General features: G+C 45.5%; 8 protein-coding genes across 8 annotated transcripts; 2 read left to right on the top strand and 6 right to left on the bottom strand.

Moving 5' to 3' along the window:
- Positions 1-87: 87 nt before the first annotated feature.
- On the bottom strand, positions 88-3865 carry C8R40DRAFT_1047034 (carbohydrate esterase family 9 protein; the record flags this gene model as incomplete). Its single annotated transcript, XM_046224413.1, has 18 exons — positions 88-412; positions 464-642; positions 711-749; positions 800-1656; positions 1708-1733; positions 1787-1816; positions 1935-1984; positions 2042-2092; positions 2148-2266; positions 2317-2404; positions 2465-2512; positions 2575-2716; positions 2774-2825; positions 2875-2886; positions 2937-2947; positions 3008-3274; positions 3322-3358; positions 3421-3865. The coding sequence occupies 18 exons, from the start codon at positions 3863-3865 to the stop codon at positions 88-90; spliced, it is 2778 nt and encodes a 925-aa protein (XP_046085844.1).
- Positions 3866-4755: 890 nt separating this feature from the next.
- On the top strand, positions 4756-6718 carry C8R40DRAFT_1171346 (uncharacterized protein; the record flags this gene model as incomplete). Its single annotated transcript, XM_046231688.1, has 9 exons — positions 4756-4920; positions 4974-5056; positions 5108-5157; positions 5212-5306; positions 5354-5799; positions 5845-5856; positions 5906-6097; positions 6150-6165; positions 6221-6718. 9 exons carry the CDS (start codon positions 4756-4758, stop codon positions 6716-6718), a joined length of 1557 nt encoding a protein of 518 aa, XP_046085843.1.
- A 147-nt stretch (positions 6719-6865) lies between these two features.
- On the bottom strand, positions 6866-7990 carry C8R40DRAFT_1161118 (restriction endonuclease type II-like protein; the record flags this gene model as incomplete). The annotated part of the gene is made up of 7 exons (XM_046230088.1): positions 6866-7138; positions 7197-7368; positions 7420-7460; positions 7505-7540; positions 7596-7695; positions 7745-7848; positions 7907-7990. The coding sequence occupies 7 exons, from the start codon at positions 7988-7990 to the stop codon at positions 6866-6868; spliced, it is 810 nt and encodes a 269-aa protein (XP_046085842.1).
- A 69-nt stretch (positions 7991-8059) lies between these two features.
- On the bottom strand, positions 8060-11104 carry C8R40DRAFT_1107869 (histone deacetylase complex protein). Its single transcript, XM_046228232.1, has 17 exons — positions 10734-11104; positions 10335-10623; positions 10274-10287; positions 10081-10219; positions 9907-10019; positions 9723-9850; positions 9481-9670; positions 9401-9430; positions 9240-9348; positions 9136-9183; positions 9017-9083; positions 8860-8967; positions 8728-8807; positions 8594-8673; positions 8434-8537; positions 8289-8379; positions 8060-8238 (listed from the first exon to the last, which is right to left on the bottom strand). The coding sequence occupies exons 1-17, from the start codon at positions 11038-11040 to the stop codon at positions 8153-8155; spliced, it is 1983 nt and encodes a 660-aa protein (XP_046085841.1). The 5' UTR covers positions 11041-11104; the 3' UTR covers positions 8060-8152.
- Positions 11105-11184: 80 nt separating this feature from the next.
- Positions 11185-13285, bottom strand: C8R40DRAFT_302347 (uncharacterized protein). Its single transcript, XM_046234645.1, has 11 exons — positions 12802-13285; positions 12712-12736; positions 12615-12659; positions 12494-12562; positions 12290-12429; positions 12068-12233; positions 11870-12015; positions 11754-11817; positions 11672-11699; positions 11490-11608; positions 11185-11427 (listed from the first exon to the last, which is right to left on the bottom strand). Exons 1-11 carry the CDS (start codon positions 12848-12850, stop codon positions 11349-11351), a joined length of 930 nt encoding a protein of 309 aa, XP_046085840.1. The 5' UTR covers positions 12851-13285; the 3' UTR covers positions 11185-11348.
- A 318-nt stretch (positions 13286-13603) lies between these two features.
- C8R40DRAFT_302367 (uncharacterized protein) lies at positions 13604-15330 on the bottom strand. Its single transcript, XM_046234646.1, has 6 exons — positions 15062-15330; positions 14979-15005; positions 14866-14923; positions 14725-14815; positions 14408-14664; positions 13604-14347 (listed from the first exon to the last, which is right to left on the bottom strand). Exons 1-6 carry the CDS (start codon positions 15122-15124, stop codon positions 13800-13802), a joined length of 1044 nt encoding a protein of 347 aa, XP_046085839.1. The 5' UTR covers positions 15125-15330; the 3' UTR covers positions 13604-13799.
- Positions 15331-15666: 336 nt separating this feature from the next.
- On the top strand, positions 15667-16564 carry C8R40DRAFT_1046623 (uncharacterized protein; the record flags this gene model as incomplete). Its single annotated transcript, XM_046224376.1, has 3 exons — positions 15667-15711; positions 15767-16007; positions 16062-16564. 3 exons carry the CDS (start codon positions 15667-15669, stop codon positions 16562-16564), a joined length of 789 nt encoding a protein of 262 aa, XP_046085838.1.
- A 72-nt stretch (positions 16565-16636) lies between these two features.
- Positions 16637-16886, bottom strand: C8R40DRAFT_1194286 (uncharacterized protein; the record flags this gene model as incomplete). Its single annotated transcript, XM_046233070.1, has 1 exon — positions 16637-16886. Exon 1 carries the CDS (start codon positions 16871-16873, stop codon positions 16637-16639), a length of 237 nt encoding a protein of 78 aa, XP_046085837.1. The 5' UTR covers positions 16874-16886.
- Positions 16887-16896: the final 10 nt, after the last annotated feature.

Below are 16896 nucleotides of genomic sequence, written 5' to 3'. Positions count from 1 at the left end.
CATCCACATCTCAGGGCTTCGCAGGGTCATTTTATCTACAGACTATGTGCGTCCATTCTGCAGTTCTCTTGCTGTATATTCAAATGATCAGAAGAGTTCTACAACTCCTCTGCGGGGAGACAATATACCGACTACTCTACCCTCAAACAACAAATCTTTTCCAGTAAATTCTCTCGCTACGAGGTCGGCATCCTGAGCTTCCAATTCAGCCCCAAGTAACTTCTCTACATTCACAGACCCCAGAGCAATAGCTTCCTCCTTGCTCAATGTTCCGTTCACATCAAGGGAAGTCCAAGCGACATCGAAAGGTAAATTTCTGGCTTCCCATATTTCTGCAATCATGAGACCCACGGTCACATTATGTGCCATCAATTTCTGGACGGCATTGGATGAAAGTGGAGGGCCCGGTGCACTGGCATACCCATCATGAGTGAGGTGACAGTAGGACGAATAGACAGCTCACATTCTACGCCTGTCCCAGGTGGTGGGGAAAGGTCGGGGAAATACAAGTACTCCTACTTTAGCCTTTCCCAAATATTCTGCAAGGAGATGAGCTTCATTCGCGCCAGCTATAGTGAGTTTGATCTGGGATGATTTCGCCGCTTCAACCTCTGCCTTTAGATTCAAGAGAGTAGCAATGACCTATGCCCATAATCATAATCATGAGATCATTGCCAGAAGGATAAATCTAAAAATCGAAAGCAACTCACATCGGCATTGTGTACTTCCACAACCAAAGTTAACGACCCCTATGTATTGACTTTCAGATAATATCAAAGTCGGAATACGCTGCGCAAACCTCGGAGACTTTTCTGAACCAAACACCCGCAGGTCCTTCTGGTGGAGTCATAAGCAATTTCCGCAACGTTGCGATTTGTGTGCTAACGCTTGGTGTGTCGTCGAACCCAATAGCAGTATGCAACGCGGTGACCTCCTGCACCACAGCACCATTCTCCAACTTATGGGAAGCTCCAGTAGAGAACGCCGTTCCAAGACCAAAGAAGAAACCATAGTGACTCGGGGCAGTTATTCCTGTAGTCACACCAGCTCGGTACGCGTACAAAGCATCACGAGTATCGAACAGTAGTCCATCGACCGCCCGGACAATCGAGCCCCCAAGGATCTTCGGTACGCGTTGCGAAAGAGGTTCAAATGCAAAACCATCGTTGGTGGAAGGCTCTTGATTAATATGTTCGAGGCCAAGCGGAGCGCCGTATGAAGTTAGTGCGGGTTCGATTGATCCCCCCTTTAAGTCTACGAAGAACGGTTTAGAGTCGGAGGCCAAAACAGCTTCCGTAAGACATGTAGATTGATTTCCGGTGCATATTAATCGTCCATTACGCGAGACGACTACCCCGCCAGCGATAGCAGTAGCAGAGTAAATTTCCCTGACAGTGCCAGAACTCCGTACGAAAACGTTGCTCACGTTCGCAAATACCACGACTTCGGCTCCTTTAATCGATCTTAAGGGAGGAAGACCATCATATTCCAGCGTCAACTGGGTTTCTTTGTCGAAATTTGGGACTTTAGGACTTCTTTGAAAAGCAGGAGGCTTGTCGGAAATATAGGGAGATTCGAGCTGAGAAATTCCATCTATGAAGACTTGTATTGGTGTAGCACCAAGCGCAAGAGGGTGACTATCCCATATCACCAAATCTGCACATCAAATACTGAGCGAAAAACTTTTGGAGAAAGCTGACTCCCTACCGGCATCCCAACCTGATTGAATTATACTGCTCTGAAATCGAACTCAGAGATAGATGATGGCTCACCCTTTCTAATGTACCCAATCCTGTGACCCATACCTATAGGAGACCTTTGAATAGCAGTCAAGCAACATTCACAATACATGCATACCCATGGTTTCTGCGGAATTGCTAGCGAAATGCAAATAAGTATGGTTCAGGAAACGTGTCACTGATGTCAGTCTTCACCTGGTGATAGAGGCCAAAGCAAGGTTCTCGGGCAAACCGTAGTAATGCGCCTGTGTGGAGACGACATCGAATCACAGAGCCAGTGCACTACACAATCTAGCCCTCACCTGTTGGGCTTCATATAGAAGATGTCTACTATCCAGAACAGGATGGTCGCTCTACAAGTCACTTGGTTAGCTCCGCTTTCTGCGAATATGGTAACAAAGCGCTAACTTTCATCAGGACAGTGAACCCATTTTCAGCCAATATACGAGGTGCAAATTCAGATCCTCTGTAAGACTCCCTCTTGTAACGAGCGTTCGTTGCGAATAAAGCAATCGCGGGAGGTTTGTCTAGGGTCTCCTTAATCAACATATAGAAGCGCAAAAATAAATCGTTATACCATAGGCCCGTTTCAATAATTCAGGTGTTAAATATGTTTCCGAAGCATGATGAAACGCCGCAATGGGAAACTTGAATTCATTCGAAAGCTGCGATTTGGAAGATCATTCATCAACAAGTCATCGAATCTTCATATATGACACACTTACCCTAACCAATCCATCCAAGTCAACGGCTTCGTAACAGTGTATGTTCACCTAGCAGAAACCAGAGCCATCAGAAGAGTGTTCAACCTTGCGCATAAGTCTAAGTTACGCACTTTGACCTTGCCTCGCAGTACATCAACTAGTGATTCCCACTGTAAATCCTCTGGAAAGTCTCCAAGATGCTGCAGGTCGCCTGCTTCTACCTTACTGCAATATTCATCTTGCTGCTTCATGATTTGCGTCGCTTTGTTATAGCTATGGTTCGATGGTTCATGAGCTCATCATATCAGTCCCCGAACGTGATTGACTTACGCTTGACGAAATGCCCAGATCGTGTCCATTCGTGTAGCCGAATAGACCCTACCTACAGGCAGTTCAGTCAAAGTAAATCGAATCATGTAGATAGTCTGTACTCGGATTTTCGCCTGAGAAGTGAATCGCGTCAGACCCAGTGTGGAATCAACAAAGTACTTACCACACGCATGTCTTTTAGATAGGCGTAGCTGGGATGAGTGAAAATGGCATGATACCTGTATTAACACTCACTTCATGTGCCTCCATCGCGGAGGGAGCGACGCGTCCCAAGGCTCTGAAGCATTGATCTGATATGGTGGCTCTAATAACATGGAAGAAGGAGAACGCTCTGTTGTTTGGCGTAACTTTATGACATAGGCTTGGCCACCTATAGCATCAGCAGATCCAGGTAGTACAAGCGAAGTGGTTACACCGCCAGATATAGATAAAGCATAAGAGTCATCATGGGTGTTCAGACCGTCTAGAGAACGCATCCAAGGAAGAATTGTGCCCTTGATCCTGGAAGAATGTAAGAACGTGAAGAGTAAATCTGGGTATAGACACACGAATTGTCGTCTTCTGCACCATCTAGAGCAGGACTCGCTACATACATCACAAGTATATATCAGTGATGAGGTCACGCTATAAGGCAGCTAAAGACGCACGAGCATCACCGAGATGAGAGTGAATATCAACGATCCCTGGGGTCACCCAACGACCTCGAGCATCGATCACAGTCAAATCACTTCCATATGAAGCTGTCCCAAAATGGCCCACGCCCATAATAAGTCCCTTGTCTAGAAGAATGTCGCCGTGAACGGTTTTGGTTCCGTTGTTTAGCCCAGTCCAGATCATCGCATTCCTGATCAAGGTTAGTTTGGTTCCAGGCGCAAAACGGTCGGATTGTCTTCGTCGATGAAAGTTGGGAGGTGGCCCAGGAGCCTGCCTCAACGACTGACAGCGCTGGAGTGCCAAGGGCGCATTTCTAGCAGGGAGGTGGTGCGGTTTGTTGAAGGCGAACGCAAAAGAAAGTAAGACAACTATCAGAAGAAGCAATATCTTTGAACGAGGCTCGTTGACCCTTGTGAAAGCGAGGTAGCCTTTCTCCATCTCAAAAGAGACTGAGAGCTGGCGCTGAGTTCCGTAGCAGAAGAAAAACAAGGAAACAAGTTTTAATTGGTTGACTAACGTGGAAAGCTTGGAGTTTTGCGGTCCGTGTAATACCCGATGTCAAAGCGTACAATCGCGGATTTAGAGCCTAACTGAGTAACTCTTCCTCCTCCTCCTTCTCCTACATACCGTGCCTCTGCATTGCGTTTCCTTAGTACAAAGTTGTTTGGTTAATCGGGGACATACTAGGCCTATAATTCGTAACACGCGCGGGAAATTGATTCTGATTAATCGTTGAATATCGTTGAATGTGTTGGCACTTTTCGTACTATGTAGCGATGACACTGATATAAGACATATTTTATCCTGCAATTTTACACAAAGGTGCTAAACATCGGGGTATAGAGAAGGTAGGTGTCCTTCTTTTTTTGACTAAATTGTGAGACTGAGATGTACCCAGAGAAAATAATCATATCTGCCTGAATGACCTAGCAATTTGTACCGATATTTCCCCATAGTATGTGAGAAGTGTAATTGAGGGATATCGACGAATGAAATTGCAGTTCATGGAAAGAACTAAGTTTGTGCTCCCTTTAAGTCCGAACGAAGTAGATCACCAATATGGAGTAGGTAGCAGGACTCGGGCTGCGGCCCTGCAGGTAGTGTCAGGTCTACTCCTCTTCCTAGAAAGTCTCGGAGGCAAGGATAATCGTAAAGGTGGCACTCATGCTGCAGGGCGCCAAGCAATCGGGTGTTGGAGATGATGTAATCAGGTTTATCCAACGCTCCCGGAGTTCCAGTTTTACTTTCCTCTTTTCGTTCTTCAACCAAGATATTTTTTGCAAGTTTTTGCTCATTATCCTTATTGGCTCTAGTTAGCCTCAATTTGCATGGACGATACCACCTCCTTGCCCGCTTCCTCGAACCAGTCTTTACCAGACCCAATACCTGCTCATCATGCTAGTCCAGTGGTCGCCTTCATCATAGGCCTTGCTATTGTCCTACTTGCCTCCATACTTAACGCTGCAGGCTTAAACCTCACCAAACTCGATCATGTAAAACCACCTTATCTGTCGAGACCTCGTTGGCACTCATCCTGCTTTGGTAGGTTCGAACTAGTGCTATACCAAAAGCTTCGCGACGGAGAGACTGGTTACGACCTCTTTGGCTACTGGGAATGGTACTCTATATGTGAGTCTCTATGAAACTGTTATCCAGACTACGGCTCACTGTTGTTCGTAGATTATCTCAACTAATTGGAAGCACTCTCGCACTGGAATACATGCGTGCCGGTGCGTAATTTGCATTCAACATATAGATATGTTTCTCAAGTTTCCTGTCTATAGAATATGTAGCTCCTTTGGGCTCAACATCTCTCGTCTTCAACTTTCTTTTCGCCAGGTTCCTCGTCGGAACACCCGTTACCAGTACAGACATCTACGTGAGTTTCGCGTGTTTACGCGTGTTCGTCGCTTGATGTATAACCAGGGAACCATCATCGTCGTGCTTGGCGTCATCGGAATTGTAGCTTTTGGCTCGATAAACAGCGGTCTTGCAGCGGAAACAGATGTAGATCATCTAACATATCTCTGGAGGAGGGGTGGCTGGCTGGCTTTCTTCTTCTTCATGTCCTTTGCTTTGATCTTGCTACTGTTAAGCACATCGCAGCTCGATGCCATCCTTGCAGCTCGCTCCGAAATAAGCGCTTTGCCCTTATCCACTGCACGACCCAGTGCTACTCCGTCAAACAGACGGGAAAACACTCTTATCGTGGTGGTTCGCAATATCAAAATGGCTTGGATCTATGTTACGATGAAACTAGGTGACTTCCTGGAGCAATGGAATGCAGCAAAAGATGACAAGACAGTTGCATGGAGTCTGGGTATTGCTTGGGCATGTGCTGGTGGGGGCTTAGCTGGGGGCACACTAGTCTTGTGAGTGGTAATTTCACAATTTTTGCGAAGGCTAATATCCCGCAGTGCCAAGGCCACGTACGTCCTAGATGATGTCCGCTTATCTCGAAAGCCTGATGTTTCACAGTGTCAAGTTACTCTCTGGTTCCCTGTCGCACGAAAACCCTGGAAATCAGTTCGGGCATGCTGCACCCATATTCACTATCATTCTTTTAGCCTGCACTGCTATACTTCAAATAATATGCTTAAACCGTGGTCTCAAGGTGTATGATTCTACTTTGGTCGTTCCCGTGTTCTATGGTGTGTACACCGCAACTGGGTGCGTCTCCTCAATACTTCTATCAGTTCCGCTTTCTGAGAATCCACGCTAGCTTCTTGGATTCACTGGTATGCTTCAAAAGTGAATCTTGTGTTAAAGAGCCTAACCCGTCCATGATCTTAGATTTTCAACGATGAAGTTGATGCCTATCAGTCATGGACCTTATTCCTCATCTTTGTTTCCATCCTCGTCCTCATTTCCGGTGTGGTTCTTCTCACTCACAAAAAACCTGAACCCGGAGCTCCCATGAAATCCGCAACCTTGGCGTCTGGTTCGTTACAAATGCCCAGATTACGCAACCGAAGTTCTCGGAAAGTGTCTGGCTCAAAACCTGATCTTGAAGCCGGCGATCCTGATGATGATGCCAGCGTCCACAGCGGCGAGAATGGGGCCTTGTGGGCTGTCGGAGATGTCAGTGATGATGAAGGGGAAGATGAGGATATCGATCATCACCAACATCCCTTACATGCACACAGAACAGTGTCTGCTGCACGGAGTAATACGAGATTGGCCACGCACGGGGAAGAGGGAAGAGGGCTAATTGAAGATAATCTCGATGATGATATTGAGTCTCCACACGAAAGGTCTCGAGATTCACAAGATAATGGCCGCAGTCGCTAAGGCAATAACGAGCACAATTAGACCATGACATACATAAGTACATGCATATTTATTTACACTAGGAATCATATATGTACATATAAAGTCCAATGCTTCTAATGTTAACATTTCATGCACAAGGAAAAATTCGGAGGCTGCAAGTGAGAATCAAAGATCCAACTCAATGTCCCAAACCGGGCTTGGTTCTCTAGGTGGCTTATACGAAGGCTCGGCGACGGTGTTCCCTTGCTCGACCCCATCATGGGGCTCATTGCCCATAGGCTCTCGAGATGGAGATGAAGCCATAAAGGCTAAAGTGTTCGTTGCATGATTCCGAAACGGTTTCTCGAAGGCGTTTTTGATGTTCTTAACCTTCACTTGGCCAAAACCAGGTAGATTGGAAAGCTGATCAGGTGAAGTTCGCGCGATATTTGCAATACTCTGTTCAGTATTTTAGTTGAAAAGGGTTCATGATACGGCGGCTGATTGACACACATACCCCGAAAGAACTCCTCAGAGTCTCAACATCGGTCTTGTTCACTTTACTGATGCTGGTCAACGAGGTGCGTAACATAGAGGCATAGTCCTTGTCCACCCGTTCTTTGATCATGTTTGGAGGCTTATGTTCGAATTGCTTGAAGATGGTAAGATAGTGGCCGGCCTCTTCAAATCTAAGGAGTCGCTGAGCGTACGGGAGAGGGCATTCATATGCGAGAACCTACGAAAACGCAACGATGACTGTGATGTTGTTGGTTAAGCAAACCTGTACATAATGAGCGACTGAATTGGAAGCCGAATGAAACTCACTTTCGTCAATTCGCGAATGGGATCTTTGTGTTCTGACTTTGAGACGAGCAGTCAACGAAAACGACCGGGGAGGGAAGGTGGTAGTGCTCACAATGTCGGAAAGTATCAATAAGATGCGTAGTGTGTAATGGTGCGCAAGCTTTTCAATGCGTGTATGTATGTACTCCGGATGAAGACGATGATATTTTAAACTGGGCGCAACACATCAATAGGGAGAGGCAAGCAGAGCATTCAAAATACCTTAGGAATAGCACTCCCGTAGTTCGACCGACTTGATAGTCTGCTACGATATCGCCATATTCCTTTCCAACATTGCGAATGCATTCTAACACAGGGTTTCCACGCTGGGAAAAAAGGATATCGCCCTTGTAACATCATCTGAACATTTAAACATTTGCGTACCTGTAAAGGATTCACGATGATATTGTTTCCCGAACCAGGTATCACTACGGGAGGCGCAGGGCGCGATGATGAGGACGAAGACATCAACACAGACGTTGATGCTGCTGAACTAAGTTGTCACAGATTCGCGAAGCACGTGCAAAAGACATGACCGTGGAATATTTAAATTATCATTTAGACGCGATGTAAGATATAGTAACTGTATATACACGATACACATTCCGTTCTATATACCAGAATGTATGCTTAGAGAGGCTTTTCCAGCTGAGCCTTTATGAAGGCTTGTATCGCTGGAAGTCCTTTCATGACAATTCTTACGGGTTGCAATTCTTCTGTTCGAAAATGAGTCGAGAACGAGTGAAGGTTTTTTGCGTTGACATACCGATAGGGCAAAGCACACCGTGTTTCTTTATACTGTGCAGAGCCTCCGGTCGGAGAATATGGTGATTTGCAGATAGAAGTACACACGAACACTGAAGTATCATTATACTTCCCTGTAACCAATAAAATATTTTTGAGATATTTACCTTCGCGTACCAAGATCGAAATTCATCTTTTTTAGGCGTGACTGGGACCTTGGCAAATCCCACGACTTGAACGACAGCCTTGACATATCTGTTGATAGAATTAACTAGACAAAAAGGACGTTGAATACACTGAGCCAGGTCATGACAAGAAATCACTTACACCGCGCATCGATAAGGTTCATCAATGGTTGACATGCTGGTCCGTGGCCAATGAAGACTATCTTCTTGGCACCCGAAAGACTATTGAAGAGCGTTAGTCTGGAGAAAATTTGATACCTTCGATCGACTATTTACTGGATGTAATTATCCCACAGATAAGTTAGCAAGGCTGTCGTATCATCGTAGCGCTCCGCATTCTTCTTGTTTGATAAACGCTGCAACATGTTTTGTTCAATGGGGAATAAATGACCCCCAGAAATGACCCACCTTGCTATTTTGTGAAACAGAAGTGAACGGTTTGGGGTATAGGTTAACATCAAGTAGTGCATAGCCCTCTCCATTTATCCACCTCATCAGCTCTTTTGTAAAGTCAAGCTGCAGAAGCTGTGAGAACGGCGCAGGGAGCTGATCCACATATGTTTACCAAGTAGGAACGTTCCATATTCAGATCACAAGTCATTGCAGACTCGAGCTCTAGCCGCAAATTACCACTGAGTAGTAGAGATTAATCACAGCATGAGCATTCGGGTTGCGAAGACCCACAATTCGTGAGCAAGTACCACAAGAGTTTTGTTCTCAAATAAATCCGGCCTGGTGTTGTTTTTGGTAAATTGAACCAACTACTACATCGAAGTTGCATCACTTACGTGCATATAACTTGCCCAGCGAAAGGGTTTTGGAGAAAGCTAAGCAATGGAACTTGCATCATTTTGTAATTCTTATACAAGTAATGTGCACGATGGGCCTGCAGAACTTCTGTAATCAAGATGAGCGTGGGAACCTCACTCGGGGAAAGGTTTGAACTTACCTGGTATCGAAAAACTGATTGATTCAACCTCTATAGGATTGATGAGCGAAAAAAAAGTTTGTAAACCAGGAAATAATTACCCTCTCGGGGTTCACAACTATTGGCATCAATGTTTTTCCAATACTTGCTCTGTTCTTTTGCCACCAAATACACCGTCTCTGTTGCTGTTTCAGAGGCATGCATTGGTGGTAAAGGATCAGGAGCCTCCCCCAAGATTACTTTGGTAACTGCCAATGCTGACTTCATTGTTGCATTCAGGTTATAGCCTCCCTGAAAAATATCATTACTTTTCATGTGCAACTGTGGAAGCTGATGATCATACCTCTAATGCAACAACTAAACGCCCTCCTGCAAGCCCAGAGAGCATATGGGTCATATGAGCATAGCCTGCAGGAGAAACTTTGCACTCTCCTAATTCATCACCAAGTGCTGCATCAAACCCAGCTGAAACTATGGAGGATACAGGATTGTCAGAGGGTCATAAATGAAAGGCAATTTTAACGCACTGATTACCAACTCAGGAGCAAATTCCATGGCTATTGGCATGACAATCCTCTGGAAAGCATGGATATAATCTGGATCACCCATGCCCTTCTCTGGCCAGGGTATGTTCACGGAACTGATAACATAAGAAACCCCAGTTCGAGACTTTGAGTGGCCGCAACAAAATGCGGACTTACAATCCCAATCCTGAGCCCTCGCCACAAGAAGTCATACCACCAAATTCACCACAGGGGTAGAAATTGCCGCCTTCATACCGATGCAGTGATATATATAACACAGATGGATCATCATTGAATGTCCTCTGTGTCCCATTACCTGACGGCTATGTGTATGAGTATATGCTGCACTTCGGTGTCAAAGCATACCCACCATGGTGTACATCCCTGAAAGCAGTTTGAGTTTCACAAAATGGCATAATTCAAACGCTTACCAATCCAGAATAAGTATTCGTTTGATAGGCGTTAACTCTTGCACCACTCTAGTAGCTACAGCGACATTATTGAAGAAACAGAAACCCATAGACTGATCAGGCTCGGCGTGGTGACCCGGAGGTCGACAAATTGCAAACACTTTTCTTAATCTACCACGCGCAACAGCCAGACATGCTTCAATGACGCCTCCACAACTGAGCCGAGCTGCTCTAGTAGTACCTGGCATCACATAGAGAGAAAGTTGCTCATAGTATGCTTCGGAGTCAACAATCTGCTGTTCCGACATGTCTGAGTATGTTGGTAGTTAGTTGATTATGCCATAAGAAAACGCGTATCATGTATGTGACTTTGTATCGAGACAGATATTTGCAGAATTCGAGAAGGGGACTAGAACTTACACTGATATGCCTCAATCAAGTCCCAAGTAGTTTGACTATGAACAAGAAGAGCTTCCGCCTTTGTGACGGGGCGTATGGGGAGCCACTGCATTTTGGTGTTGTATTTTCCGTCAACAATGGCCTGCCAAATACGCGTAATACGTTCTGGGGCTTCTTGATGACCACGGGGATTGAAGTGAGAGGTCATTTCGGAGGAGTAGACGTAGCCAACTGTCAAATCCCTGGGTGGCTGAAAAGGTACAGAGGCTGATCGTTGCGGGGCGCGTTCATCAACATCAACATCCATCGCTTCGTGATTGTCAGCCATGATTGATTCTGAATGTCCTGACCGAAAAAGTTAGAACTTAGTAGGAAATGGTAGAAGGAGAACGTGAAGTTTGCACATATTTACATTTTGGCTCGCGTCAAAATTTCTCACCATACAAAGCGTTTAAGCGCGCGGAGGCACTAACACTCTTAATGCTACTGTATGAGACTCAGATTTAAACATGGAATTAATACGAATCTACTATATCTTGTCATACACTTGGCCGGGGGTCTCCACCATTATCCGGGCTATAGATACACATAAGGTTGTTTCTCCCGAGGTTGTTGTCCCAAGGAACGAAGCTATCGTCAGGCAATTTCAGGTTGCGGCTCATGGGGTTCATGGAGTTCGTAATTTTCCTGCGTTTCTTGGTATATCGTCATCATACTACACACCGAAGATGTTAGAATATGTGTGCACGAATAACTGAGGCAAAGTCATGGGCGTACTATGAGGTCCCAGGTCTACTGTGATCATTGGTGACTACTGTCGTGAATTCAGGCAATTCCGTCGAAATGTCAGGTTCTGCAATTGGAAACTTCTGTAAATTGAGAATGAGGCGACATTCCTAATAGTAGTTTGCGATGAATACGACCAGGTAATCAAATAAATGGGAACAGATAATACACACAGTAACACTTATGATGCTGATAGACCATCTGGAAAAAATATGAGCGACACATTGTGACAGGCGGGGGTAGAGTATGACATACACGTATTCAGAGGGAGCAAACGGCTCTTGCAAAATATGGTAAAGCGCCATGAGCAATGAAAGTACTAGAGGCTAGTTAGCAGATATTATGAGAAAAGAAATGGCGACCGAACATACAAAAAAATACAAAGAATGCCAGCGTGCCGTCGCGAAGCATCAGTTTTATTATCCGCGTTCCTTCCCAATGCCCGCGTTTATACATATATCTATATCTTGCCACCGACAATACGACCAGTACTGTCTGTGAAACCAGAGTAGAGATGCTAAAAGGGTGATGTTTTAATTGGGGACTACAGCGGAACGAAATCTTCGAACCTAAAATATTCAAAAGATCCTGGTGTGGTCGTTATGATCAACGAAGGATTGAAGGAAGGTGACGGAAAGGTGAGGCCAATTCCCAGAAAGGCAGCGAAAACCTCCGCCAACATCAAAGCGATGAATCCGTATTTGACCCATTTATTTTTATTGTAAAGGGCATATACTAGTATTGTTTTCGTTAGTAGTCAAAGAAAATGAGTTGTACTACAGATAACTCACCTCTGGCTATCATAACAATTTCTGCTCCAGCCATGATCGAAAAAGCCAACAATCCCTGCAACGCAAACCATATTCTGAGGCTATTGATATGCAGGTGCATTGTGCTGTATGTTACGATGAGTTCTAGCACTCGTCCAGCGCTTGGACACGAAGGAGTCAGTCTACTTTGCGAATTCGACAAAGCATGAGTAATTAGTCACTCACAATAACAAGCTCAATGCGCCATAACGAGCTAGTAGAAAAGCCCATTTGATCCAAGAATGCCTTGGTTTGCTGCCGTCATTGTGAGTGAGGGAAAATGAGGTCAACGTTATAGCCCGTCTACCTCCAGATAAGATCGACTTCATCATCCAAAGTGATTAGAATTTCCCTATAGCGCCTTGGGTTGGTTCAATGTCATCAGTTCAATGAACAGGGCTCACCAGACTAAAAAGAAGAACGCGGCCCCTACGTCAAATGGGTCCAGCACAAATTGAGCTTGAAAGAGAAACGATTAAGGGGGCTTTGAGTACCTGTACTGGATTCTAAATCTGTAATGAGCCTGCTCGCTGGAACAGGCATACAGAGGCTCTAAGCCAATTTGACCTGTTATGCCAGCTCTGAGTGTTATGGTACTCGTCAGAGTGTGAGCGACCAGTCACTAAATGGCGGTTCAAAGCAAAGAATCGTTCACTTCTCCATTTGATATTAGTGAATTTCTATGTGCTAGGGTCAACCGTGTGCGTGGATGATGGATGATGATCAATTTCTATTGGAACGCTCCCGGATGCAGTTCAATCAAAATCCCGTGGATATTCGGTGGCATACATTTATCGCCGAGCCTCCGTGAATACGTCATCCCGCCTCCGTCCACCCTCGTCCACCTCCGTCCTGCAATGCAATGTTCTGCACTTCGTGAACCTCCAGGCTCGTTTGGTTTTTGTCGTGCGATCTGGTTGAGGGGCACGCAAAGACGCGAGTGCAGATATTGGTTTATGGGTTTGTCCCAAAACGCTACCTTACTAGAATGCTGCCAAGTACTAATGAAACGAACCGTCTGATTAACTGGCAATTAATCTGTCAAATTTGATTCCAATCAAACCGGATTCAAACTTCGATTTTAAGCATCAAGAGGCGTCAAATCCAAGTACGCACTCAAGCTCAAGTTCCGGCCAAAACATTCTGCCCGGGGTAATCGATATCCTCGTGTTCGTCGTGTGAAGCGCTACAGAACTAAGATCTTTGAATCTTCTGGGTGTAATGAGTCTGTGAACGTCGTCGGAAGAGGTTTGGCAGCAGCTTGGGGCAATTGACTTTTGACGTTAGATCGGCCGGGAGCAATTGCTAGGCAAACGCCACCTACCCTCACCCGACCCGGTTCTCCATAGGGTTCTCCTCCTCTACTATATTCAACATGAATCCGCGGTACACCTATGTACATACAAGCAACATGATACATTATTACAAATGAATATCCAAAAGTCCAAACGTCAAAAAATATTTTCTAGATTTATGTATAGTTCCATTCTGATCATCGGAGTTCTGGCGATTCAGTGAGAGCATACCGCGGAAGCGGGTCAATTTCATGAGAAGTGGGAGGACCTGCAGCTGTTTTGATATCTCGGTTTTGTTCATTGAAATTGCGACTAGGAGAGGGAAGAGCATCATCATCCTGCTCATGTTGACGTAAGAGTGATTTCTCGTCTTGCGAAATTTGTTCATGAGTCCAGGAGCCTCCGCCGTATCCCTCTTCGATAGCGGGGGCTTCATCATGGGCAGCATAAGAAGAGGGTCCGGCTTGGTAAGAGGGGTATCGTGGATGTTCTGTATCCTCGTACGGGTTGAATTCTGCAGTCGACGGCGTCGTATTATACACAAGGTTTTTTGGCATCAAAGAAATGTCATCTCCTTGGTCTTCAGATAACGCCGAGTATCGTCCCCTATCAAAGCTGGGCATCATTGGACTTCGACCACCGCTAGATCTGCCTGCTCGGTCAAGGAGAACCATGCGAGATGTCCGCGCAGTCGACTTTTCAGTCTTGATCTGATGAACGTAGCGCGTGACAATGAGCGCGCCGTCTGTAGTGCACCGCAAAAATTAAATGTGGGCCGGCAAAGAAGGTATTAGAAGCAACGCACAAAGTTCTATAAACAACACGAGCAAAGCAACGACGATGTATATAGTCTTGAAGTCCGAAAAGATCCCGGTACATTGAGCTTGTGCACCAGCGTTTTTAACCGTATCATCACAAGCTTTAGCTATAGCAGTCGAAGAAAAGTGCAAGACGACGTAGAGGAAGAAGCCAGCGACAGCGACATTGACGACGAAATGAACGTATATGAAGTAGGTGTAGATGAGAATGAAAACCTGTTTTCGAACAATCGCCCCGATAAATCTACGGATCGGAATGTGGATTGAATAATGCGATTCCGGAAATAGAAATATGGTCACCTACCCAACAACCGACGCGATGAACAGCAATGTCTCGACAAGACCAGCCAAAATGAAAGCCGTCCTTTCATGAGGATCCATGGAGCTTGACGTGTCTCGAGGAACGTAAGCCCATCGCACGTTCGACAGAGTAATATTCACATACCAGACACCTCAAACCAAAGCAATATAGACAACAACCCTCCAAACAAGATACCGAGAAACTGAACGTTCGTAAAGATCGCCACAGTAGGGAAGAGTTCAAAGACAAGCACGCACAGACATGGAAATAACGCCAAAACGAACCTGAAAGTTATATGATCATGAAGCATGACTGAATGTGTATTTACGACGTGACATACGGGAAGACAACAACAGAATGTTTTTCCATGGAAAATAGCGTCCTTAAAATATATTTTGGCCATGGAGATCGAAAGGACACGACGGTGACAAAATCTGGATGAGGGAACGGAGAAGAAAGATATTTAACAATGCAAGAAGCTCGTGTCACTGCACTGCCCGGCGCTAGACAGGACTTTATTGTCCCAGGTATTCCTAATTGGGCAATGATAATCACCACGAACTTGGTGAAGTCCTGGCGAAGTCGGACTCGAACGACACTTATCGGGATACTTGTACATATCATGTCCTTCCAAAACACCAGTGCTGTACGCTTAGCCACAGGGTAGGAGTATGCAGTACACGGTGACCGCTGGCAGACGCGCTCGGCATAGGGCATGCATTCGACTCGACATGTATCCTGTATTGCAAAGGCTATGAGAGGCTCTGCAGATACCAAAATTATCGATGATGATGTCCAAAGAACAAGAATATTCATTTAATTAGGCGCGCAGAGCGCTTGGTCAGGTGCACAGGTTCCGTAGATCTTCAGACTCGTACGACGACAGAGGCCCTTCGGTTTCGAAGTGTCCCCGCAATAACATTCAAGAAGGATTGGATATATGTGATGCCCAGACGCTATCATGTACAGCGAAAGCATATCATACAAGCCGTAAGCCCTCGATCATTGTATAGTCTCTAACGACTAATTACCAACTTGTGCACAGCTCGACGCCCTCTTATACCAACTGTTTTGCTTCTCTTTCTACCTATCGCCATCGTTGTTCACTATGTTTCTTCGACTATCTGCTCAGCTCGTGTGTGCGACGACGAGAGAACTTTCCCCAACAATGTCATTGGGAAGCTTCTTCTTCTTTCCCCTCTTCAGCAACAGTTTTAGCGTGTGGAATCACGCTACAGTTGGACCGACAGAAGGCAGAGCGGTCGTCCTGGATTTCGTTGGACTCGGTGTGTTTTCAGTCATGCCCATGTTACATTCAAACTCATACCCGGAACCATTAGCTTATGCACCAACAAAATTCCAGTTGCTATTCGTTGATTTTTCCATCATTTTCATGCAGGTGCTACTCACAATTATATCCTTCGAAATGCACACCTCAGACAGTAGTACGGCGGATTCCAATGACTACTTACTCCCGGCACCCACATCACCTATACCACCACTCCTCCCGGCATCGGTTTCGCTTGAAACGACATTTGCCAACCAAAAGGCATTCGAAACTCCGAATAACGAGCCACAATACATTTTGGACATACGAGTCTCATCCATATTTGCGCGTCTACGAAGTACACCTGCCATGTCCCGCACTTCCAATTCACAGGATACACTCATACCATTCCCCAATACGACTTCGTGGCCTATCCCAATCACAATGTTGATGCGAACGGCAGGTCGACGCCGCCAAACGGCAACAGAGAGAGCTAATGCTCCTTCGAGAGATACAGGGGAGGACCGGGACAACAGGACGGTCCCTGGAGGAATGAACACTGAAAACCTGGATTGATGTATTGTTGGCCTGTTATTCGAATAATATGTACATTATACAGCACATACTCGCGGAATCATCACTTTCGTTTCATCTGAGGAGGTCCGATGAGTTTTGTACCAGTGAATGTTCAAATTCAAAGCCTACTGCTTCACGAAGACACTGCCCAAATTTAGCAAATTCTTCTTTGCAGATGTCCTTGCGGACGTCGGTATAAGTTGCAAGAATGCATTTGCCGTATACAGAGGCTTGTTCAGCGCATGTGGTTGTTGCATGGACCGCAAGTCTTTTCAAAGGCTTCGTACTAGTAGTGGCAGTCAATGTCATAATTCAATCTTCGCAACACAGCC

The sequence above is a fragment of the Lentinula edodes genome (genome assembly GCF_021015755.1).
Source record: "Lentinula edodes strain Le(Bin) 0899 ss11 chromosome Unknown C8R40scaffold_20, whole genome shotgun sequence".
NCBI classification, from domain to species: domain Eukaryota; kingdom Fungi; phylum Basidiomycota; class Agaricomycetes; order Agaricales; family Omphalotaceae; genus Lentinula; species Lentinula edodes.
The sequence above is the reverse complement of the archived record's forward strand: the minus strand, read 5'-3'. Positions and strand labels throughout refer to the sequence as shown.

Excerpts from the sequence above, each read along its gene's own strand:
- C8R40DRAFT_302347 (XM_046234645.1), bottom strand. The coding sequence starts at position 12,850 with ATGCCTGTTCCAGCGAGCAGGCTCATTACAGATTTAGAATCCAGTACA. Across the intron at positions 12,234-12,289 it reads AATTGTTATGATAGCCAGAG|TATATGCCCTTTACAATAAA; the intron begins GTGAGTTATCTG and ends AAACAATACTAG. Across the intron at positions 11,818-11,869 it reads GGCATTCTTTGTATTTTTTT|TACTTTCATTGCTCATGGCG; the intron begins GTATGTTCGGTC and ends ACTAGCCTCTAG.
- C8R40DRAFT_302367 (XM_046234646.1), bottom strand. The coding sequence starts at position 15,124 with ATGGCCAAAATATATTTTAAGGACGCTATTTTCCATGGAAAAACATTC. Across the intron at positions 15,006-15,061 it reads CATTCTGTTGTTGTCTTCCC|GTTCGTTTTGGCGTTATTTC; the intron begins GTATGTCACGTC and ends TATAACTTTCAG. Across the intron at positions 14,924-14,978 it reads TTGGCGTTATTTCCATGTCT|TTTCTCGGTATCTTGTTTGG; the intron begins GTGCGTGCTTGT and ends ACGAACGTTCAG.
- C8R40DRAFT_1107869 (XM_046228232.1), bottom strand. The coding sequence starts at position 11,040 with ATGGCTGACAATCACGAAGCGATGGATGTTGATGTTGATGAACGCGCC. Across the intron at positions 10,020-10,080 it reads GAGGGCTCAGGATTGGGATT|TTCCGTGAACATACCCTGGC; the intron begins GTAAGTCCGCAT and ends TTATGTTATCAG. Across the intron at positions 8,968-9,016 it reads ATATGGAACGTTCCTACTTG|CTTGACTTTACAAAAGAGCT; the intron begins GTAAACATATGT and ends CAGCTTCTGCAG.